This window comes from Microcaecilia unicolor, chromosome 9 (assembly GCF_901765095.1).
Source record: "Microcaecilia unicolor chromosome 9, aMicUni1.1, whole genome shotgun sequence".
In the NCBI taxonomy this organism is placed as follows: domain Eukaryota; kingdom Metazoa; phylum Chordata; class Amphibia; order Gymnophiona; family Siphonopidae; genus Microcaecilia; species Microcaecilia unicolor.
The window spans coordinates 105611470-105634344 of NC_044039.1; the positions used below are offsets into that span (position 1 = coordinate 105611470).

Below are 22875 nucleotides of genomic sequence, written 5' to 3' on the forward strand. Positions count from 1 at the left end.
ATCCTTATCTACTCCATCTGCACATGCTGCATACACATCTCCAAGCCAAAGCCCACACTCACCTGCAGAATGTAAAATAAATGTCAGAGAAATCAAGTATGCACCAACATGTCTTCATACTTGCACAGGTGAAATGAAACCCATCCAAGCATTTTGTTTCTCTTTTCTCCCCCACTCTCTGCCGGGAACATCACTTCCTGCTGCTGACAGCAGAGCCCCAGTCAACAGCCCTCTTTCAACCCTTCTCAGTTCCCACTGCCTTGGTCTATGAGGTAGAAACTGGGCACTAGGCATGCCTTCCCATCGCACAGACACAGGGGACAAGGACCCATCCACTGGATGTTTACATGGAACTCATCAATGGCCCGTTTGTCCTTCTGCTGTTGACTGAACTGGAACTGATGGAGTGGGGTGGGGTGTAGGGAAGGAAGAGCGAGCGGGACAGTCCAAGCTGCACCATGCAAAAGTGGCATGTGTGAAGACACATGAAAGTATGCACAGTGCTTACAGGGAGCTATGGATACAATATAAGTTTGTATCTTAAGCAGTAGAGGATGAAGGGACTGCCTAAAGTCATACAACAGTAGGAGAAGCATGATTTTAAACCAGGCTATACTGGTTCTCAGCCCATTGCTCGTTAAGCTACTCCTTGATTCCTTTACAATTTAAACATAATACTCCCAAATTCACCAACTGGTACATGCTACCACTACTCCGTAGCAAAGTGAGAATTTTCTAAAGAAGCTTAACATGTACAGGATTTTATGGTTTTGTGCATCCAACAAAATTCTCTGATTCTAGGAGATAGTTCATTTGTGATGTCAATTAAGTTATTTTACCTCAGTATATCTATTTCCTAATATTGCTGTGCACGCAGAGAACTAAATGCAAAATAAATCAGATATTCCAAGGTTGACAACAGGATAAAATTGCTTACCTATAATTTTTTCCCATAGTCAGAAGGAATAATCAGGCACATGTGCGCATAGTGTCAGGATTGAGCAGCACGTCTCATAACTCAAAACCAGCATAAAAATTCCACAGGCCTCCATTCCCCCCCCCCCCCCCAATGCAGCAGCCCACACGCAGGAACTCTGACCTGACACTTCCCCCAGCGACAGGGGGCTGGAGGTCCGGCGGACCTCCGTTCCCCCTGACACAGGTTTGGGGGTAGCCTGGAGATCCAGTGGGTCTCCAGCCCCCCCCCCCCCAAAAGCATCCCCTCAGATGTCCCTGGTGGCCCAGTGGGCCGCAGGTCAATCGCACCCCCCATCTGGTGGTCTAGCGGCCCTTCCTCACCCCCCTAACTTCAATTAGGCTTCACACCATGAAGCCCCACCCAGCGCATCCCAGGATGCACTGGGCAGGGCTGGGCACCATCATTTTCAAGGCAGCGCCGATGGAAGAGGAGAAAGGCCACCTCCCTCCTCCAACTAAAGGCGGGGGGGTTGGGGGGGGAAGGGCCGCTAGACCACCAGGTGGAGGGGGATTGTCCTGTGGCCCACTCAGTTGAGAGGGTGCTGGGGGGGGGGGGGGGGCTGGAGACCACCAGATCTCCAGCCCCCCAAACTTGTGTCCGGGGAGGGGGGGGTCCTGGAGGTCCATTGGACCTCCAGCCCCCGTTTTACTTGGCTCGGGGTGGGGGTAGTTGTGGTCTGGTGGTCCCATGGACCTCCAGCCCCTGTATTTGACAGGTCTGGGCTTTTGACTCTACCCTATGATCAGAGGAGAAACAGGCACGATAGCCCCTATCCTTAGCAGGTCTCGCAAACACTGCAAAACCGCTGTCCTCTTGGCCCGCGATACACAGCGGGACTCCAGAAAAAAGTCTGTGACGGGAGAGAAGAATTCTAGCTTGTAACCTTCTCGCACCACATCGAGGACCCACTGGTCTGAAGTAATTCTGTCCCACTCTGGAAGAAACAGAGAAAGCCGACCACCAATCTGCTCTCCTCCCGAGTGGACCTGTGCCCCATCATTGGGAGGCCCGAGAAGGAGCCCCCAGACGAGAGGGGGGTCCAGCCGGACGCTTCTCGTTGCAAAGGAAGAACGCTGCCCAAAATGAGGACGCTGAAAGGCTACGTTGGACCACCCCAGGCGATACTGTCGCGTCTCACTAGCTCCTGGATTAATCTGCTGCAAGTGACAAGGAATAAAAGATTTAAACGTGTTGCGGGGTGGTGGTGGTGGGTCTGTCTGGAAGCTATGGGTGGGCAGGTGGAGGCCTGGGGCGAGTTACTGGACATGGAGGGGAGGGCTAGGGGGCAAAGGAGAATCGCTGGACAGGGAGGGGAGGGCAGAGGAGAATCGCTGGACACGGATGGGAGAGGAAGGGAGAGCAGAGGAGAATCGCTGGACACGGAGGGCAGGGGAGAGAGCAGAATCGCTGGACACGGAGGGCAGGGGAGAGAGCAGAATCGCTGGACACGGAGGGCAGGGGAGAGGAGAATCTGGACATGGATGGGAAGAGAGGGCAGGGGAGAGAGCAGTTTCTGGACATGGATGGATGGATGGAGGGAAGGGCAAGAGAAATGCTGGATGGATGGAGTGGAGGGAAGACAGGAAGGAGATGCACATGGATGGAGGGGAGAGAGGAGAAATGCTGGATATGGATGGAGGGCAGGAAAGAGTGGAGAAATGTTGGAGGGAAGGGAGAGAGAGAGAAATACTGGACATGGATGGATGGGAGGGAAGACAGAGGATGTAGATGCACATGCATGGAGTGGAGGGGGAGAGGAGAAATGCTGGACATGGATGGAGGGGAGGGAAGACAGAGGAGGAGATGCACATGGATTTAGGGGAGAGAGGAGAAATTTTGGACATGGATGGAGGGAAGGAAAGACAGAAGAAGTGAGATGAACATAGATGGAGGGGAGGAGAGAGGAGAAATGCTGGACATGGATGGAGGGGGAGAGGAAAAATGCTGGACGTGATGGAGAGAGGAAGGAGATGCATACTGACAAGGTGAGGGAAAGGGAAAAGAGGAGAAAATCTGCACATGGATGATAGGCAAAAGCTAGATCCACTCTATGCCTCCCTCCAGTCAAGTCCACAGAGGACCCAGCTTTTACCTATGGATGTAGGGCAAGAAATGAAGGAGGAAAGTTAAGAAATAAATGGAAAGGAAGCCCTGGAAATGGAGTTAAGGAATCAGATAAAGAGCCTCAGAATCTGAGACTGGGACCAACATATTCAGAAAAACAGTCACCAGACATCAAATGTAGAAAAAATCATTTTATTTTCATTTTAGTGTTTCGAAGATGTCCAATTTGAGAATTTACATCTGCTGTCTTATTTTGCACTGGGTATACTAGAGCTGTAACAGCTTATAGAAATTATTTATAATGAAAATAAATCACAAGTTATTTTTTGCTCCTGTACTGGTACAGTATTTTTAATGATACTGCTTATATGTGCCATGGCTGATACAAGGGGTGTGGCTACCATAGGGGCACAGCCATAGATGGTGACCCCACCCACAATGAGTACCGGTACCTTTTTTCCTACAAAAAAAGCACTGACTAAAGCACCATTGGATGTTACTTGTCAAGTCACAACTGGTGAGATTGAAGGATTTTTTCTTTCCAGGAGCTGTTTTTAAAATATGAAACATGTCCCAGTTTCTTAAAAGTAATATAAACACACAAAGGTAAAAGTAAGAACTACAGTTTAGATTAAAAGTGCACTAATCCCTCTGCATTCAACAGAGGGTGACTTAGCAGTGATGACTGGTTATTCAAGATCAAAACCCACCTCTGCCACCTACTCAATATATACTTGTAAGCTACTTAACTTGCTTTTTGTGCTCTCTATCTTTCTTTTCCTATAACACGAGACTGCTGCCCCCCCCCCCCCCAATACCTTTCACATCAATTTCTCTCCTTTTTCAGTTACATGCTTTTGAACACAGTTTTAATCAAAGCCTTCTCAGTTTAAATCTAAATTTCTCCTATACCTGCTAGTTCCAGAGTATTGTATTTAAACTTTTACCTCTCATCATCCTCATTCTCACTGAATGCTGCCTTAAACACGTTCAGTCTCTCCACTAGCTGACCACAGTCTTGTTTTATATCCAAATCTGTGCTCTGATGGAAGAAAATAAAAATTAATAGTGAAAACCAATGAAACAATCCATTTCTTCTTTATTTTATATGTCCCCCACCGCATGCATGAAGCTGTAAGACTGACACAGACCATTAAGCAATTTGGGCAAACAGACCCCTAGTAATTATCTTGGGTAGCTCCTGGCCAACCACAAGGACCTCAACAAGTTTAAAAATCAAATGATGCTTTAATATGTAAATTGTAACACTACAGAATCCTCTTCCATTGTCCTATCCCTCTACTGTCTCCGCTCCTGAAATATCTGCATAGCCCACAACCATATTTGCTGGTTTAGAGCAAATGCTACTATAATTACAGAATTCAGGATCTGATTAGTTAGAGCAACATCCTGTTGCAGCTTCACTGAACTCTAGTTGTCTTTACAGGCATTTAACTATATTACTATACATGGCCAGCTTGAGAGATCCTCAGACATGTTTGCCATTCAGCATTTATCCCAGAAATGAAAATGCAAATAAAATGTTTACCCTTGGAGAGTGTATGTTTACCGACTACTTAATATTTTATACACTTACATTATTTAAAACTGTGAGAAGTGCTTGAACAAGTCCACTACTGCACATTTCATATGGGGAAATGGTATTTTCATCCTTCAATAGTACTATTAGGTTTTCCAAAGCAGTCTTCATTAGATCTCTCCACGTGTTCTCTCCTTCAATACACTACAAAAGAGGAATTTGAGGGCCAGTGGGGGGGAATGGGGTAGAAGTCAGTACTTGTTTCTAGCAGTATCTTGAATTCAACACACATTTTTCATTCCTTGTGACACAGCATCTTTTAGAAGAATATAGAAAACTCTCTGATGGTCGCAGACAAATTCTACAATCAGACTCTGGTAGCATCTTCAGATTTTAGAAATTTCTTTTTAGTTGTCAGAAAAAGGGTTTTACTAGGTCCTGATTTTAAGAGCGGTGAACCCTCCACCCCACCAATCCCTTCAGTTTCAGTAATGTGGGAATGATCTGTCACCCTCTTCCCCCACCCAAAAAAATAAAAAATTAAGCATAAACAATACTGTTCTTGATGCCATCAAATGGCCTTTTCATAAGAAAGACAAAGTTGTACTGTGAGCAGCTACCCATAGAATATATTGGGGTGATTGTGTTTCTGATTTTGGTTGTTAATTTTTTGCTGCAAATGTTTTTTGTACACTGCTTCGAAGTATTGTAAGTTAGCAGTATATAACATTAGAGCTGTATCGAATAGCATATTTTACTATTCATCCAAATAGGGATAAGGGGCATTGAGCTTTAAAATAACAAATAATAAAAAGAAGCAATGTGAAATCAGAGATTGTTTATTTCAATAGGATTTAGCACAACAGAAGCCTGGATTATTCATATCTGAATTTATATCGCTATTCAGCCGAATACGAATAATGTATTCGGGGCCAAATCAAACTGAATATTCGCTGTAGCCCTATATAAAATACTGCAAATAAACTTCTTCTTAACCATAGCTTCTTTTAGCTATGGTCAACAGTTCACTTAATCGTGTATAATTAGTATTACCAATAGTGTTTACCCTCTCTAGTACTGAATAAAAACACTAGAAAATATTTACTTAGCAGAACCACAGCAACAATTCTGAGTTGTCAAAAAAGTAAGTAGCTATATGAAGTTGTGTTTTACAGCATTAAACCATCTTTATAACCCTACATGGCAGCCCTGTCTAGTTACTGGAATAGACACAGAGACACTGCTAAGCAATGACAACACGCCAAAGACATCAGACCAAAAGGATTTCCCTACAAAAACTGAACTACATAGAGATAAGCATTCTCTGACCCTCGCTCCAACACAAGACTGATTTTCCTTTAGACCCTACCCTCCTTCAAGGTGCATGGGTTTAATGGGGTCAGGGAATGGACTCCACAAGTCCATGTTTTATCAACACTCATTGAATCAGTTATGGTTTTACCCCACTGTGGCTTGTGGTTTACAATACTATTCTTAAAAGCAAGTTCTCAAGTCCATATTCTATATATACTATGAAACAAGACTCAGACCTATAAGGTAACCTGTATATATGTATATCTAGAGAGAACTAGTATAGATATAAAATTTCAAAAACAAAACTTTTAAACAGATTTTCACTAGCTCTCACTGACCAACTGCATGCACCACAAAACAAAGGTCAACAACAAAATACCTGATGAAGGAAGCACAGCTAATCACAAGTTAATCAAGTTAGTCTCATAAGAGGTCTCATTTACAACATGCTTGTTGGTCCTTTATTTCTGCATATCCCTTTGGACCAGGGCCGGATTTAGACATGCTAAGGTCCAAGGCAGAAATTAAGGGGGGGTGGGCCCTCTCCCCCAATCTCTCTACCCACCATCACTACAACAAACAAAATCTTTAAATGACTTCTTCACACTTGGAATACAAACATACTTTCAGCAAATACAGAACAAAGAATTAGAAATATGGAAGCAAAATTGAACCAGGAACCCCAAGAAATTAAACTTAGCAAGTACTGCAATATTGAAGAAATAAAAACAGAAATACACTTCCTTTTGTACTGAACACAATCAATGGCAAAAGCCACAGGGGCCTTGGCCTGGGTCCCCCTACTTTGGGCTCAAACCCTCCAAAATTAGCCATCACCCTTGCCGTGGCTGGCAGGGATTCCCAAGTTGTGACAGCTGAACTCTGGTCCGGCAGCCACAGCTCTTGCAAGATCTGCAACTTTTGGCTGTGTCCTCAAGATGCTACCGCCACTTCTAGACCCCCCCCCCCCCCCCCCCCCCCCACACACACACATGCATGCTCAGTATTCACACATGCAGAAAAGCCAAGCATTCACAGGGGTGGGTTAGCAGTGGTGGTTGCAGCTTGGAGACACTGATGCTAGCTGCAGAGCTTGGAGAGTTCTGTCAGTGTGGCAAAAGAAGAGGAAGTCTTCACTTAGAGGGAACTTCAGATCCCTGCCAGCTCAAGTATTTATATTTTGCATTCAGGTGGGGAGCGGGGGACAGGGGGGAAATTTGGTGCCCACCCACTTTTGGTTTCAGCCCTGCCCCCCTCCCAACTGTCTGGCTATGCCACTGAACACAATAATATACATCTCTAAAGTTAACATATTCCAATTAATTCAATCAAAAACAAACCACTTTTTTTCTAACATTGATGTCTTGGACATTTTTTCATCATATTGGTCCCAATTTCTAACGCCGGCCCTGCTTTGGACTAACACGGAAATCACATGACTTTATTCAAGCAGAGAAAGCAACACGTATATCAAAGCAACATTTCATCTCAAAACTATTTGTTCACTGCTTCCAAGTGAAGGAGACAGATCATCTGTATGGTCCATACTTGCCTGTCTGTTGGTATGAAGCTCCCAACTTGATTCCAACTGGGTTGCAATGTTCCTCAGTGTTACAACTACACCCCGTGGCATGCTTTCCACAGCTTTAAAGTGATCATCATAAAGATCTCGCGCCATAGTTCGCACCTATTACAAAAGGGAAAAAAAAACCAATATTCTAACCATCAGAAACCCAGCTCATTTCCACAACTGTTCAAGTAATTTGAATGCTTAACTATAAAATATATAATAAAGTATTTAATTTTGAAAACAATTTGAACATCTTTAGGCTGTTAACACCTACTTTGAAACTGTACCATTCATGACCTCTTTTTGTTATTAAATTCAATGATCTCTCAATCATGAACACATATTTGGCATTAAGAACATAGGTTATGGTCACATTGTTTATAAATAGGGTTTTCTATTTTTTTTGTGTGTTTATAAATTGTGATTTTAGGAATCTATTTTCCAGCTAATTAAGAATTATTTTAGGGTGCAAAAAACATTATTTTATTGTGTTTTCATAACATGGGTACTATTGTTGGTACCTCTTCCAGATGAATTAAGTACATCAATGTAGGTGAGGAAACAACACTGGACTTCGCCTGAACCTCCGGCTTACTGGCATTGGAGGAATCAATCATATATATTGGGATCCTGGGAGGCTAGAGAGACAAAGGGGTCCTTTAAGCATAAACAACGCTTTCTATTGATTGATTTGTGAAGGTGCAGCCTGGAACAGAACAAAACCAGGCCTAGGAAGGTACAACTGGATTCTAGACACCAAATTCTGCAGGGCTGTCTGACCGAACCGGCAGTCATATTGGGTATCTTGCTCAAGATAGTAGTGAGAAGTGAATGTGCAAACTAAAGCCAACATTGCAGCTTCGCAAATCTCCTCTGACATTATGAGCAATGACATGACCTTCAAAAGTCAGCCCAGCAAGGGCATAAGTGAAGGAGATACAATCTGTTAGCCAACTGGAAAGAGTGTTTACACCAATGGCTATTCCCATCCTGTTTGGGTCAAAAGAAACAAAAGCTGGGAGGACTGTCTATGGGCTTTAGTCCACTTCATACAGAAAGCTAAGGTTTCCCTTGCAGTTCAAGGTATGCAGTGTGTTTTCGCCAGGTTAGGCATGAGGTTTCGGGAAAAATGTTGGCAGAACAATTGACTGCTTAAGATGGAAATCCGATACCACTTTAGGAAGGACGTTAGGGTGCATGCAAAAAACTACTCTGTTGTGATGAAACTTAGTGCAAGGTGCATCAGCTACAAAAGCCTGAAGCTCACCAACTCTGAGCTGAAGTGACTGCCACCAAAAATACAACCTTTCAAGTCAGATACTTCAGATGACAGGAATCCAGTGGCTCAAAAGGAGTTCTCATTAGCCGAGTGAGAACGATCCTGATACCCCATAACACAGTAGGAGATTTGACCAGGGGCTTTGTCAACAACAAACCGTTCACAAATCGAACAACTAGAGGCTGCAGAGAGATGGGCTTACCCCCACATGTAAATAGTAAGCATTCATTGCACAGAGGTGTACCTTTACAAATTTGGTTTTCAAACCAGACCCAGAAAGGTGCAGGAGGTATTCAAGCAGTTTTCTGTAAGGTAAGTAAGAGGATCTAGGACTTTGCCCTACACTAGACAGTCAACCTCCTCCATTTGAAATAACTTCTCTTAGTAGAATCTTTCCTGGAAGCAAGCAATATTCATGAGACACCGTCAGGCAGATTTGAGGAGTGAAATTCTATGCTCTCAATATCCATGCTGTAAGGGCCAGGGACTGGAGGTTGGGTGCAAAAGGACTTCTCATTCTGCATGATGAGGGTTGGAAAAACACTCCAACCTTCACAGTTCTTCGGAGGACAACTCCAGAAGAAGCGAGAACCAGATCGGTCTCGGCCAGAATGGTGCACTTAGGATCATCGTTCCTCAATCTTGAGTTTCAGCAAGTTCTTCTCTATGAGAGGTATGGGAGGATACACATACAGAAGATCCTTCCCCCAATGGAGGGGGAAGGCATCTGACACTAGTCTGCCATGCAACCTGAGCCTGGAGCAAAACTGAGGGACCTTGTTGTGATGAGTAGCAAAAAAGATCCACCAAGGGGGTGCCCGATTCTCGGAAGATCTTGTGGGCTATGCCCACGTTGAGAGACCACTCGTGATGTTGCATTACCCTGCTCAGTCTATCCACCAGGCTGTTCTCCTTACCAGCCAGATATGTGGCCCGCAGAACCATCCCAGGAAGGATGGCTCACTGCCACATCCCCACCGCTTCCTGACACAAGGGGTAGAATCCCCCCCCCCCCCCCCACCCATTGTTCTTATAATACATCACAACCTGGTTGTCAGTTTGAAAGAGAACAATTTGGTTCAGCAGCCAATCTCTGAAAGCCTTTAAAGCATTCCAAATGGCCCTTAGCTCCAGGAGATCGATGTGAAGATCTGTCTCCTAAGCAGACCATGTACCTTGGGTGTGAATTCCATCTACATGAGCTCCCCATCTAAAGTTGGAAGCATCTGTTGTCAACACCTTTTGAGGAGGTAAAATTTGGAATGGGAGTCCTGTGGTCAAATTCAGCCGAATTGTCCAGAGTAGGGCGTGATCTAGATCTGGAGGGACTTGGACGATGCCTGCTAGGTTCCTCGTAGCTGGAGACCACTGGGAAGCCAGAGTCCATTGGGCCCCTTTCAAATGGAGGCGAGCCATGGAAATGACAGCACTGTGGAGGCACTGTGGCCTAGTAATCTCAACATCTGCCAAGCTGGGACATGCTTGCTGCTGCGGACTTGAAAGGCGAGCATCACCAATGTATCCACTCTTGTTTGCAGGAGGAAAGTCTGAGCTTGCACTGTATCAAGCAGGGCTCGTATGAATTCCAATTTCTGAACAGGCTGCAGGTGGGAGTTGGGGTAGTATACAACAAACCCTAATAGCTCCAGCATCCGAATAGTTCTTACACAGATGCTTGTGCCACTTCTTGCGATGTGCTTTTGACCAACCAATTGTCCAGGTAGAGAAACACAGACTCCGTGTCTGCGTAACGGTGCTACAACTACTGCAAGACACTTGGTAAAGACTCTGGCAGCCAACACGCGGCCAAAAGGCAGAACACAGTACTGATAATGGTGTTTCCCTACTCAAAATCCAAGATACTTCTTGTGACTGGGAAGCATCAAAATGTGGGTACAGGCATCCTTTAAGTCCAGACAGAATAACCATTCTGTTCTTGAATCATGAGGAAAAGGGTGCCCAGGGAAATCATCCTGAACTTATCTTTGACCAGGAATTTGTTCAGAGCTCTTATGTCTAGGATGGGACGATATGTTCCCGCTTTTTGGGGTACAAGAAAGTACCTGGAATAGAATCCCTTCCTTTCTTCTCTTGGTGGCATGGGTTCGACCACACTGGCCTATAGAAAGGCAGAGATTTCCTCTCCAAGTACCTGCTTGTGATGACAGCTAATAAACAATGTTCTCGGTGGACAATTTGTTGGTCTCTGTCGCCAACGCAGAGTGTAACAGATGGACTATTTGAAGAACCACCAGTCGGAGGTTACAATGGGCCAATTTTGATGGAAAAAATGCAGCCTCGCTCTCACTAGAAGGTTGTCTGGGATAGTTACTTGGACTGTGGCTCCTGCAGGTCAAAAGCTTGTCCCCTGCTTTGACTGGGGAACAAACTGGGACTTTTGGGTCCTAGGCTGACAGATGAGTCCACTGAGGGTGGGAATGCTGGGATAAGTGGGAAGCTGGCGGATACACCTTTGAAAGTAGTAGGGTCTGCGCCTCAACCTGCTCAGGAACTCCTAGCACAGGATAATGCAACTGGAGGCTGATGAGAGAGAGGCTGCTGACAGAGGGACTGCAAGGCATCAATATGCTTCTTAATGAAGTCATCAACCTCCCCCCCTCCCAAAATAATTTCTTTACAGCTGGGAACATCTGCTAACCTCTCTCGAACTGCTGGTTCCAGGTCAGAAACACATAGCCCATGAGAGTCTACACATTCCCACACCCACAGCAGAGAGTCTGGATGCAATGTCAAAAGTATCATAGGAGCCCCTGACCAGATACGTCCTGCAGTCCAGCTGCTTTTTGGCCAACCGATGAAGCTCTATGGTCTGCTCCTGAGAGACAGTGTCCACGAGACCGAGAACACTGCAAGCCAGGACTTCAAATATATGCTCGTGTAGAGCTAATAGGTGTGGATATGGGCAATAAACATTGAGGCCTGATACAGTTTTCTCCTAAATGAGCCCAGCGTCAGAGCCTTCCTACCTGGGGGCACAGAGGCATGAGTCCTGGAGCATCTGGCCCGCTTCAGAGCAGATTCAACTGCCAAAGTGCAGTGAGGCAGTTGCGCCCTCTCGAATCTGGGAGCCTTTTGGATACAATACTGCATTATCCACCTTCTTCAGTACAACTTGCACTGAGAGGGGAGATTCCCAGTTTTCATCAGTGCATATTTCAGGACCGGGTGTAACAGAACTGTGATGCCTTCCCTTGTACAAGACACTTAGTCCAAACGCTGATAACACCTTAGCACTGGGCTCCTCTCCTCTGTTTCCAACTTAAATAGGATGGCCGAAGCCATCTCTTTCACAAAACCAGTGAACAAGAGACTCAGGTGGAGATCTACGCCTCTCATGTGGTGGGAAGGAGTCAGAAGGGATACCATAAGACGACTCCACCAAGAAGTAATATGGATCCTCACCTGACTCCTATGAACAATCCAGATCAGACTCCTCTATGTACTTAAGATGGTCCGAGTGAGTCTGGGCCTGTCTCAGTTCAGTGGTACTTTGCCCACACCCCGAGGGCGCCGAGGTACAGCCCTACCCTCCGACTCTGTGGAAACTTCCTCTCTCGATGTTGAACGCCATACTGCATAGTTCAATGTCGACACCCATTGAGGTGCTGGCATCACTCCACAGGCAACACCTGGGCCTCACGAAGGAGCAGAGGCCGAGCTGCAGCTGGTGCAAGCACCCTCAATACCCGAGCGGAGTGCAACTAAAACATCTACACCAGCAACTCCCTGAGCATGGCCCGATACCATTCAAGAGGAGGCACTGGCAAAGGATGGGAGTCAAATCAGAAACAGCCTGGAATGGAGTCTGTGTTGTACTGGAAGCAGAAGCCTGACTGCCCACAGACTAGCGCACCGGCACCTCCACTGACTAGGGGGAGCGATCCTCCTTCGGGGACCAGCAACTCCTGGCGTCATGCTTCTTAGGCTTCCCTCAATGCACAGCACTGGGATCCCTCGGCGCCGAAGATGACAACGTTGAACCCGTACGCGTCCTCAGTGTTGGGTCCAATGCTGACCATACCAGAGTCTGCTATCTGCACCTGTGTAGACCTGCTCAAAGCCAGTGCATTGCCAGTGGTAGAGGCAGTCTGATAAGCCATTGAGGTCAATGCTTGTGGTGTCAATGTCAATGGACCAGTCTTTGAGGAGCCAGTGTTTCTCCTGTTGGACCTGGCACACCCTGTGTCCTCAGCTGCATTTATAAACAGAGAGAACGAGAATCAGGCTGCTGGTCAGGTCCAAGGAACCCGAGGCATCAATTATGTACGTCCACGGCAGGTGTCACCCAATTACATGGACGCACCTTTTGAAACCAGTTGGGGTCTTCATAAACACTGAGAAAGAATAGTGGCCAAATTAAATTCCTCAATTTTGAAGGTCAGAAAAAAGGGTGTGAGACCGAAATTGAGGCCGATGCTCAGTCCTAAGCGGACCTAAAGAACAGCAAAAATATAAAAGAAAACTTGAAGATCTGAAAAAACTAAGAAAATAATTAGGGAAGTAAAACAAGGGAAATACTGAGAAAAACAACTGAAAATAAGTGCTAAACCCACATGGGATGGCGCTCGTAAAGCAAAAAAAAAAAAAAACACACACATACTGAAGGGAGATCGCAAAAAGCATCCTCCCCACTCTGCAGAAGAGACTAAGGTACCTGCGCTCACGTGCAGAGCAAGAAGACACCTGCATATGCGCTATGGGACACTGCCAGAACTTTCTTAAAGCTATACGCATGAGACAGTGTCCACACCAGGCTTAGTCAGATATCATCACTCACATGCATGAATACATTGGGCTTGCTTGTTCTCGGAGAATAAAACATTAGTAACAAATAACCTACTTCTTACTTGTATTCAATTCTTGTATACCGCTAATATCCCCTTTCCAGGGTTCAGTGCGGTATACATTCTAGGTGAGACAAAAGCAGACAGTGTTAGTGTGAAGTACGAGAAACATTAGAAACCACTGGTGTAATAAGTGAGACTAAAAACATTAAAGGAAAGGATAATGGATGATACAAGGAAGTAGAAGTCATGATGGATTATTATGAAGCAGTCTTTGGGAAGAGAAAGGTTTTTAGCCTCTTCCTGAAGTTGAAGTAGCTGTTTTCTGTTCTGATGGGAATAGGTAGAGAGTTCCATATTTTGACTCCAAGTACAGGGAATAGAGAGCTGAAATGGTGATGCTAGCATTAGTTGCTGTTTCAGTCTGTTAGAGTGGACCAGATATAGTGAAGTGGTCTAAGTCAGCAGTTCAGAGGTGAAGCCCTGTAAGATTTGGAAAAACTAAACAAGAAGCTTTGAACCAGAGTCTTTCTGCTATGAGAAGCCAGTGCAGTTTGTTTAGTTGAGTTCAAACACTAGTATATCTATTCAGTCTGTATATTAGTCTTGCAGCTGTATACTGTATGATTTGCAATTTTTTCTGATATTGACACTTAATACCAAGAAATAGAATGTTACAGTAATCCAAATGAGGTAGGACTAACATTTGGACTAGTAGCGTGAAGGCTTTTTGGTCAAAGAATGGTCTGACTAGGTGTAGCTGTCTCATTTTGACCAGTGTTTTCTTCCATAGCTGATTAATACGGGAAGAGGTGGTGAGTGAAGAATCAAGCAATACCCCTAATATTCTGGTTTCAGATTCAACTGTAAAGCTTTGACCACTGGACGAAAATATTGATGATGGGACCTCAATTCCCTGATTTTGGAACCACGGGACCTTGATTTTTTGTGGATTGTTTTAGTTTATTGGGCAGGGCCCAGGTGCTAACATCAGTCATACAATTCGCTACAGACTGAGTTGGATCTTGTCTGATGCAGCAGTTGGCTTGGGAGCATTTCAACAGTATTGATCTCACATCCTCAGCTGTTAGTGGTTGAAAAGATTCCCAGTTTTGGTCAGTTTTGAGTCCTTGGGTTGTAGAATCTCCAGCGATTAAGGATGAACTACGAGTTGGGGCTATTTTCCTCTGTTGGAGTAGCCTTAAATAGTTCGGACCTAATTTGGAAGATCTTATTGGCGAAATGATCAACGAGGTCTTGGGTAGTGGGACATGTTTTCTATGAATGTTTATCCTTATTAGCGGAAACTAGTGTTTTAACTAAGCAGAAAAGTTTTATTTTTGTCAAGATCATCTTGACCTATTAGGCTGCTATAGTACTGGCATTCTGAGTTAGCTACCTTCTTTTTGTAGCGTCGGAAGACTGACTTCCATCTGGATTTATCAGTAGTATCTTTGTTCTTTCTCCATTGCTTTTCAAGGCATCAACATTCCTTTTTTAGGATGACTAGTTCCTCTGTAAACCATGGTGAATTTCTGGATGACGACCTTTTTAGTGGTTAAGTGGATCAATTTTGTCTAGTATGGCTTTCACCTTGGTGTCCCAGTGGGATTTGATCAAACCACGTGTAGGAGATACAGTAGTGAGGAAATCTGTTAGCTCCGAACAGAAAGTGGCCTCATTGATTTTATCTCTGGTGGAAATGAGTTTGGATGACTTGTGTCAGGTTAAGCTTGACATACAGATATCAATAGTGAAATACAGTTGGAAATGGTGAGACCATGGTACTGAATTCCATTTCAATGAACTAATCAAGCTATTAGGATAGGTCATCATGAAGTCATCTACTAGAAGTGGCTCTGCCTTGGACCAAGCTCCTGGAGGACAGTAAATGAGGAGTACGGCAATTTGATTTGCTTCTCTTGAATCATCACAGAATTTGCATAGCATGTATTCCAGTATAGAGAACATCCCAGAACTAAAGACACGTGGAAAAAATTCTTAAAGATAAGAGCAAGTCTGCCTCCTTTTCTACCCGGTCTTGGAGAATTAAAAATACCACAACCAGGTGGATAGATATGGGGAAGTATCGGACTATCAACTTCTGTAGGTCACGTTCCTGAGACAACAGAAAGCCCAGATCTGTATGTATGCATCTACGTATGATGGATACACCTCGATTGAAAATGCCTGATCATACAAGCAATTCTGAACTTAGTGATAGTAGGACATTCAAGAGGACAGAGTACAGTTTGAAAATCTGAGACCTCTTTAGGGTTCCTCAAGTTTGCTATTTGAATTGCATGAGCTTCAAGAAATTACTTATCCTTCCTGTACTCATCCTCTTCTTCACTTGTGCTCTGCTCAGCCTTCACCTCCCATGACAATATACTGCTCGGTAAATGCTGGCAGTGCCTTATGGTGCCACTACCGATTTTTCTGGTCACCTCTTGTATAACCTGCTTAGGTATCACCAATTCAAAAGTATAAAAAATACTAAAATTGAAAAAACACTTATTTCTATGAGTAAGTGCTGATTAATATTTTCCCCATGCAATCAAGCCCAATGTTAGTTCAATTATTAAAGACAAGAAAGGCAGTTTAGCTTGTTTGATGCTACAGTTTTCAATGCTATTGCTGGAACTTCTCATAGCTTTGATGTACATCATTGTTCTCTGTTTGTTTTTGTGACTTTAATAATATAAAATGATTTAAACAAAAAAAAAAAAAAGATAAGAAGGCTTTGAGGAAACCTGTTTCTAGCTCAGACTCATGCCTTTACTTTTTTGGAGAAAAGATATCAACACTGTAACTAGAATTGATGATATGTAAGCAATGTTTTAAGCACAGATCAGAGATAATGTTGCTTTCTCTTGAAAGCATGAGGTTTTCTGCTGACAAACTAAAGTTCACTATACAGACGTGTTTATTCTCACATCAGTTCAGATAAAACCATGCTTTTTTAGCTCTACATAGTTGTAGCTTGGCACTAAATGTGTCTCAGGAGGGATTTAAGGAGGGACAGAGAGCCCCCCAAGCCAAAGATAAAATTTTTGACAGTAACCCAAACACACACCTTCTGCTTCGTTTTCTCTAACTTGGATTTCAGTTTCCGGCCTCTTTTGCCCGTCCAACCTGTAACAAACTCTGATCCTACAAAGTATACAGGAGAAATTATTTTCAAAAAATTAAAAATTTTGTACAGCATTATCATCAACTGTGCTGCCAAAATTGAAGCTAGTAACCTCCATGCAAGTTAGTCATAGATATGAAGCAATAGTATTCACAACTCCAGAAAGCAGCAGAGGCAAGTACTGCTACAACAGCAACACTGGCAAGCTAATCTAAAAGGAGTAATAAAAATAGGTGAAGTTATGCAGGCTGATTTTATTATACAATGTTCTCATCACATAGGATTGCAGAGCCTCACTACATGATGCTTCTCCACTGTTTGGGGCTTAATTTACTAATGCCAGATAGCAGTTACTTATGAAGAAAATTAAAATCAAGCAAACTTATCCAATCCATGCCTTGTTCCTTTAGCATCAATGTTCCCATTACTTTCTATTCCAAACATGGTGTAAATTTTTGCCTTCTGGCTGGTAAGAGCAGTTCAAGTGTAACCACTGAATGCCTCATTCATCATTTTAAAAAAACCAGACTCTTAGGGTACATTTACTAAGCTGTGTTAGCTGTTTTCAAACACTGTGCCTTGAACGCAAACAGCAGTTCCCATATTAAACCAATAACGAGGAAGGGAACAAAGTGTGCAATGCACCTTATAGTTAATATCGAGGTGGTTACCACATATTAACCACAGGCCTCAACAAATTTTCACTAAATCTAGGAGCCAGCCCAAAAACTTAGGGGTCAGCAGTGGAGACATCTCTTGCTTCTCTCTCCTCATCCTTCCAACATTGTCCCAAGTGAAGTGGGAGCGGAATCCCCTTCCAGATCAGCAATAGCGCTTTTAGAAACTGACTTACTAAGACTTTCTTCTTATTTTGTGTCTGTGGGCATAGAAACTTTATTAAAATCAGTTTCTTGCAGAACCTAGCTGCAAATTACTGGCAAAAGCCAGCAGTCTCCCTTCCCAAAGCATGTCAGCTGTGTGACAGCACATTCTAGATAGGTGAAACAGGAAACAGAGGCAGCTTGGGTACTCACCAGTCTCTTTTGCTCACATATATTTGCCCCCTAGCCTTCACCCTGTCTCTCTGAACCCCCCCCCCCCAACCTTTTTCAGCCTTCACTCAGTCTCTCTGACACTGCTACCTATTCTCCCCTACCTCGTGGACTATGTTTTAATTCAGCTCTCATGTAATCTTGAGCTGCTCAGTATAGGAAGTTCGGGCTGGTCTCATCATTAAGTTATGCAAGACTTAAAGCCGGGAGATTCTTGAACTTCCTCCACTGCACAAGCTTACATAGAGAGCTGAAACACAGTGTAGAAGCAAGAAACATGCCATTTGAGGTTGTGTTACAAAAAACCCAAGAAATCAGGAGGCATGAAATCCCAGGCACTAGTGTTCCAATTTCTAGGCGCCATGGCAACCTGGTGCCCAGGATTTGTTGAGCCCCACATTAACTTAAAGACAGGTAACAGGAGCTGTTAATGCCACCTGAAGTACAGCTAAAATGCCATTGCATTATCTGCCAGGTCAATAAACATGTAATAAAACTTGTGTGTTAACTGAATGGAAAAATATGGGGAATGCCCCCAGCTATTAATGGAAGAACAATGTATTTATTATTTATTTATTAGGATTTATTTACCACCTTTTTGAAAGAATTCACTCAAGGCGGTGTACAGTAATACTATGCAGTAACCACAAAACCTTAACACACTTTATTAAGCAGGCCCTTTAATACACTCAGTTTTATTTTGTCAGCTGCATAAAATTTTGACATTTTTATCCTTTCAAAAGTAACCTTCTACATGTATCTGTTCTTTTGTCATGTCTCACCTCCCAACTTAGTCATATTTTTTTTGTTTCTCATCATTTTCCTTCTCTCTTCTCCCAAACACAAATCCTCCCAGCCAGTTGTAAAATTCCCCATTGGTGAGTGAATCAACATGGGGTACCAGGGCTACACTGGGCACTGGAAGCCAAAAAGGGCATAGCTCAAATGCATTTACTCCCACCTCCTCCCTTGATCTACTGGCTAACAGAAGTGAACTGAGCAGTCTGCACCTCAGAGAGGGCTGATAACCAATAAGAGACTGAGGAGGAAGAGGAGGCAGTCATGCTTAACAAGAGTATTCCTATCTGAACTACCATGACCTTTTCCCACTCCTCAAGTACTGTCATGGTATGGTGCTAATGCTACAGTACAAAAGGAGGAGGAGAAGAAAAAGAGTATGCAAAGGAAAGAAATAGGCAGAGGAAGGAGAAAGCAAAGATGGGAAAGGGAAAACAAAAAGAGTGCCAAAACAGAAGAGCTGGGGGAGAGGTAGAGGAGAGAGTGAAAGAGGAAGAACACAGAGGGAGAACAGGAGAGATAAAGACAGGCTAAAAGGGAAAGGGGGTGTAAATACAGCCAAGAGGAGTGGGTCCTGCATTACTCAGTGAAGGAAATGTTTGGGATAGCCACATAGGGTGTGATAGAGGAAAATACAAGCAATTAGATATAAGACAGAGGAGAACCTGTAGTGTAGAAATGGGGAGAAAGAAGTAAAGACAGCCAGTAGGAGGAATGCTGCTAGAAATCTGCTTTATGTATTATGCCAGACACAAAATTACTCCTATGTTTCCTTCCTCTTATCTGTCTGCTGGTACCTACATGGTATTTTGTCATGTTATGAACCAAAATACACAGACTGAATTTCCAGATTCTCTCACCACTTACTGATTTTACATAGCTAAAAGTTTGGCACATGTAAAATGTCCTTGATTAGCACAACTGGACCTGAAATTCTGTGGCCTGCTCAAACATCTTCTGCATACTCAGCCTATACAGTACACCCTCCCCTGATGCTCATTCTCTGCAGTCCTCTTCATTTTGGTCCCCTCTTCTTCCCTATTTCCCATGTTTGATATCTGCTTTCCAGTAGTCTCCTCCTTCCTTCTTATAGTCCATTTGCCCTCACTGTCTTAGCTGTCTACTTTTCATCCATGTGAACCATGGACCAGAAAAGAAGGCAAACAGTGAGGATAGTGTCAACCATCTTATCTAAACAGGCGTATCATTGCTACCAAGAAAAATTCTAATTCAAATAACACAAAAAAACTGGCTAAATTAAAAAGCTCCACATTAGAGGTATAACCAAGTTAATGACCTATAGTAAGTGTCTTCTGTAGATAGCAGGATACAAATTCTTACAGCTGGGTGAGGTTATCTGAGGGTGCCCATGCAGATAAGACTCATTTTTGAAAAACTTTCTGGAAGCCTTTAAGAAAGGTTACTGTCTCACAATCACGAAGGACCTCCTCATTCAATGAAAACTGTAGGTTTAGGAGACAGCTACTAGAGGAGGTGGGAGAGTGTGTAAGGACTTGTATTTTTGATATCCTGCTTATCCTTGGAGGAAACCAAGTGCTCACAACAGGAACTTCCTACTACAGATTGCCTTCAACAGATTAGTGTGGAGGGGCACATGAAAGGTGCTACCAGCAGGAAGATACCAAAAAATGTTTTTGGTGGCAAAAAGCCTTTTCCAATTTTATACTCTCCCACTCCCACCCCCAAGTTTGCTAGATGAGAGAAAGAGAGGAGATCTGGTTCATCTTACTTGATTTGTGGAATAACAGAGAAAATCCCATGTGTAAACGTAAAACAGAAGAGAGACATATGAGCAATACTATACTACACTTGATCTTAACCAAAAGGCCGAGAAGCAATAGTGCCTCAAAGAATTCCAGAAGGTTTTTCTAAGTTTAAGACGCTTGCCTAAATGGGCTCCATTGGATGACAACAGCCAGTAGTGAGAACTTGCTATAATGCTTGTCCTCAAACAGTGCTACAGTATAGGGAAAAAAAAGTCACTATCTTAACACAATTACCAACATCTACTGTAACCCACCCAGAATGAGTAGAAGGGCAGGATACACATATTTTTAACTAAACTGTTTTTAGTAGAATAGATATTCCCTAGACTGTAAGGCTTCTGAACATCTACCAAAAACTTACAGCACTTATCTGTATCTGGCCTGGACCCTTCCCACACACTGCCATACCTACCTAAGGAAGTTTCAGCTGTAAAGGAATGTTTGGTTCCTCTGTTAGATTCAAACACAAAACCTGGCAGATCTTCTCTCAGTATTGTAGCTTGCTGACCATCTGAGTTATGAATAGCGATTTCACCTTCCTTCAGGCAGGTCAGTGACCAGTTTCCCACAGTCAGCTTAGCAGGCCCCGGGGCTGAAAGAACTGGCTGACTCGAGGTTGATGGCTTTACTTGACTTCGAGCTCTTTGCAATTTCTCTAAAAATTCACTTCTACTTTCTATTTGAGACAGAAACATGAGAAACTGTTAATCATTCATACATAAAGTTGCTGTTGGTCAGACCCTATGAAATAAGAGATGCCTGTTAAAGGGTACTGTACTTCTTGCAAATGAAACAAGCTTTAAAACCTGAAAAATATAAATACAAAAACAATTTGCACATATAAAGAAAAAGGTATTTTAAAAAAAAAATAGCACCGTGAGACAGATAGGGCAGGAAAACTATCACTATTGTCTACTTATGACATAGTAAAGCCAGTAGAATTTTCAAACTCAATACCTTAAGTCCTTTCGCATTACACATATCACAAGTTCACTTGTAAAAATTATGCTAAATATTGTCTACCTCTTCTGCTTAAGAACAAGCCTTGTCATGCACAACACTGACAACTGAAGCCCTAGCCTGTGAAGTCTCAAAAATTTCTTTAAAAGGTATTACAACCTATAAAAATTCCATATAAAGTCTTAAAATATTCTCAAATATATAGAATCCAAAAAAATGCTTAAAAGAAAAACATCTGAATCTTTAAAATGTTTAAAATTTGCAAACTTGTACAACTGAACACTTTTCAAAGTTATACAATACTTGGGAATGAAGCTCCAGCATATGTGCCCATGCCCATCCTTGCCCTCTCTCCCATCTTACCTCTACTTTTCCACCTGAAAATCTAGGGACTGCTCCCACTTCTTGTGCAAACCTTTTAAAACTTAACTTACCTGAACTATCAGAGCCTCCTTCAGGACTACCACTAGAATACATGGTGGCAAGTTTTCCATCTAGGATAAACCGGAACCACCCATTGCTCCCATTGGACAACTCTAGAGCAGCAGCATCACTCCAGATATACAAGCAATCTCTCCCACGAATGACTGACCAGTCTCGCCAGTGATACGGTTTCCCCTGTTGTAACTCTTTAGCATCTTCCTGAGGTTCATCCTCCTGCAGTATAAACCACGACATTCCCTTAAGTTATAAGCAAAAGAAAAACACCCTCAAAATAAAACTGTACACAATGAAGCACGCTGTAGTGGAACTCATGACAGTCATCAGATCATGACTAACCCTGATATCACAGCATCCTGAAAGCAACAGTCCAATACAGTCAACCAAAAAAGAAGGCTGGGATTGTGAAGCATGCCGGAAACCATGTTTTTGGGGTGAGAATCATGCTTCTGAGGACTACCTGTTAGAAGCACTGTCTCTTGAAGACACATATAAAACCTGCATATTTTTGCTCCTCTACGGGATTTACAAGAGCATATTTACGGTACATTTTTGTTACAGGGAGAACCTTCCTTGCCTAGTTTCCCAGCTTGCAGAATACGTGCTGGGCCCCTTCCTTATTTATTATGCTTGGCATTGCAGGACACAATGATTCCCGAAGATGCTTGAACATCTGCTATAAACAAGTTTGGGGTTTTTTTTTTTTTTTAAGTGATAGCTTTAATCTATATCAGTCTAAATACATATGAATATAAATGAAGGACATCAAACATAGGGGGTCATCAGACCTCTTATAGCTAAAGCTCCATGTACCTCTATAAAATACACAAAGTCAGAGACAGTGGTCTAGTACCCACTGTAATAGCTTACTTTAAAAACCTGGGAGAAAAAAGCCTCAGAAACAACTGGGTAGCTTCAACAGAACGTTTGTGCTTCCTTCTTTTAATTGTGGCTTTAAAAACCTCCCAGTATCTCTCTCTCTATTTATTAGATTTCAAACTCGTGCAGCTTATCTCCAAAAAATAGCAAAAATAGTTAAGGCTGCTCACGCAGCGCAATCAATCACAATTAAGCACGTCAGGATTTTTTTTTTTTTACTTGCACAGGTAATTTTAACACGATTAATCGCATCATGCTGCTCTCTCCTATAAGG

The 22875-nt window shown here is 43.2% G+C and overlaps 1 protein-coding gene across 1 annotated transcript in view; it reads right to left on the bottom strand.

The window, feature by feature from the left end:
- The window catches only part of HECTD1 (HECT domain E3 ubiquitin protein ligase 1), a 324415-nt gene that overhangs the window by 179067 nt on the left and 122473 nt on the right, over positions 1-22875 (bottom strand). The window contains 6 exon segments of the mRNA XM_030215386.1: positions 3991-4085; positions 4641-4787; positions 7450-7584; positions 16628-16704; positions 20734-20997; positions 21716-21938. Coding sequence (XP_030071246.1) covers positions 3991-4085; positions 4641-4787; positions 7450-7584; positions 16628-16704; positions 20734-20997; positions 21716-21938 — 941 coding nt within the window.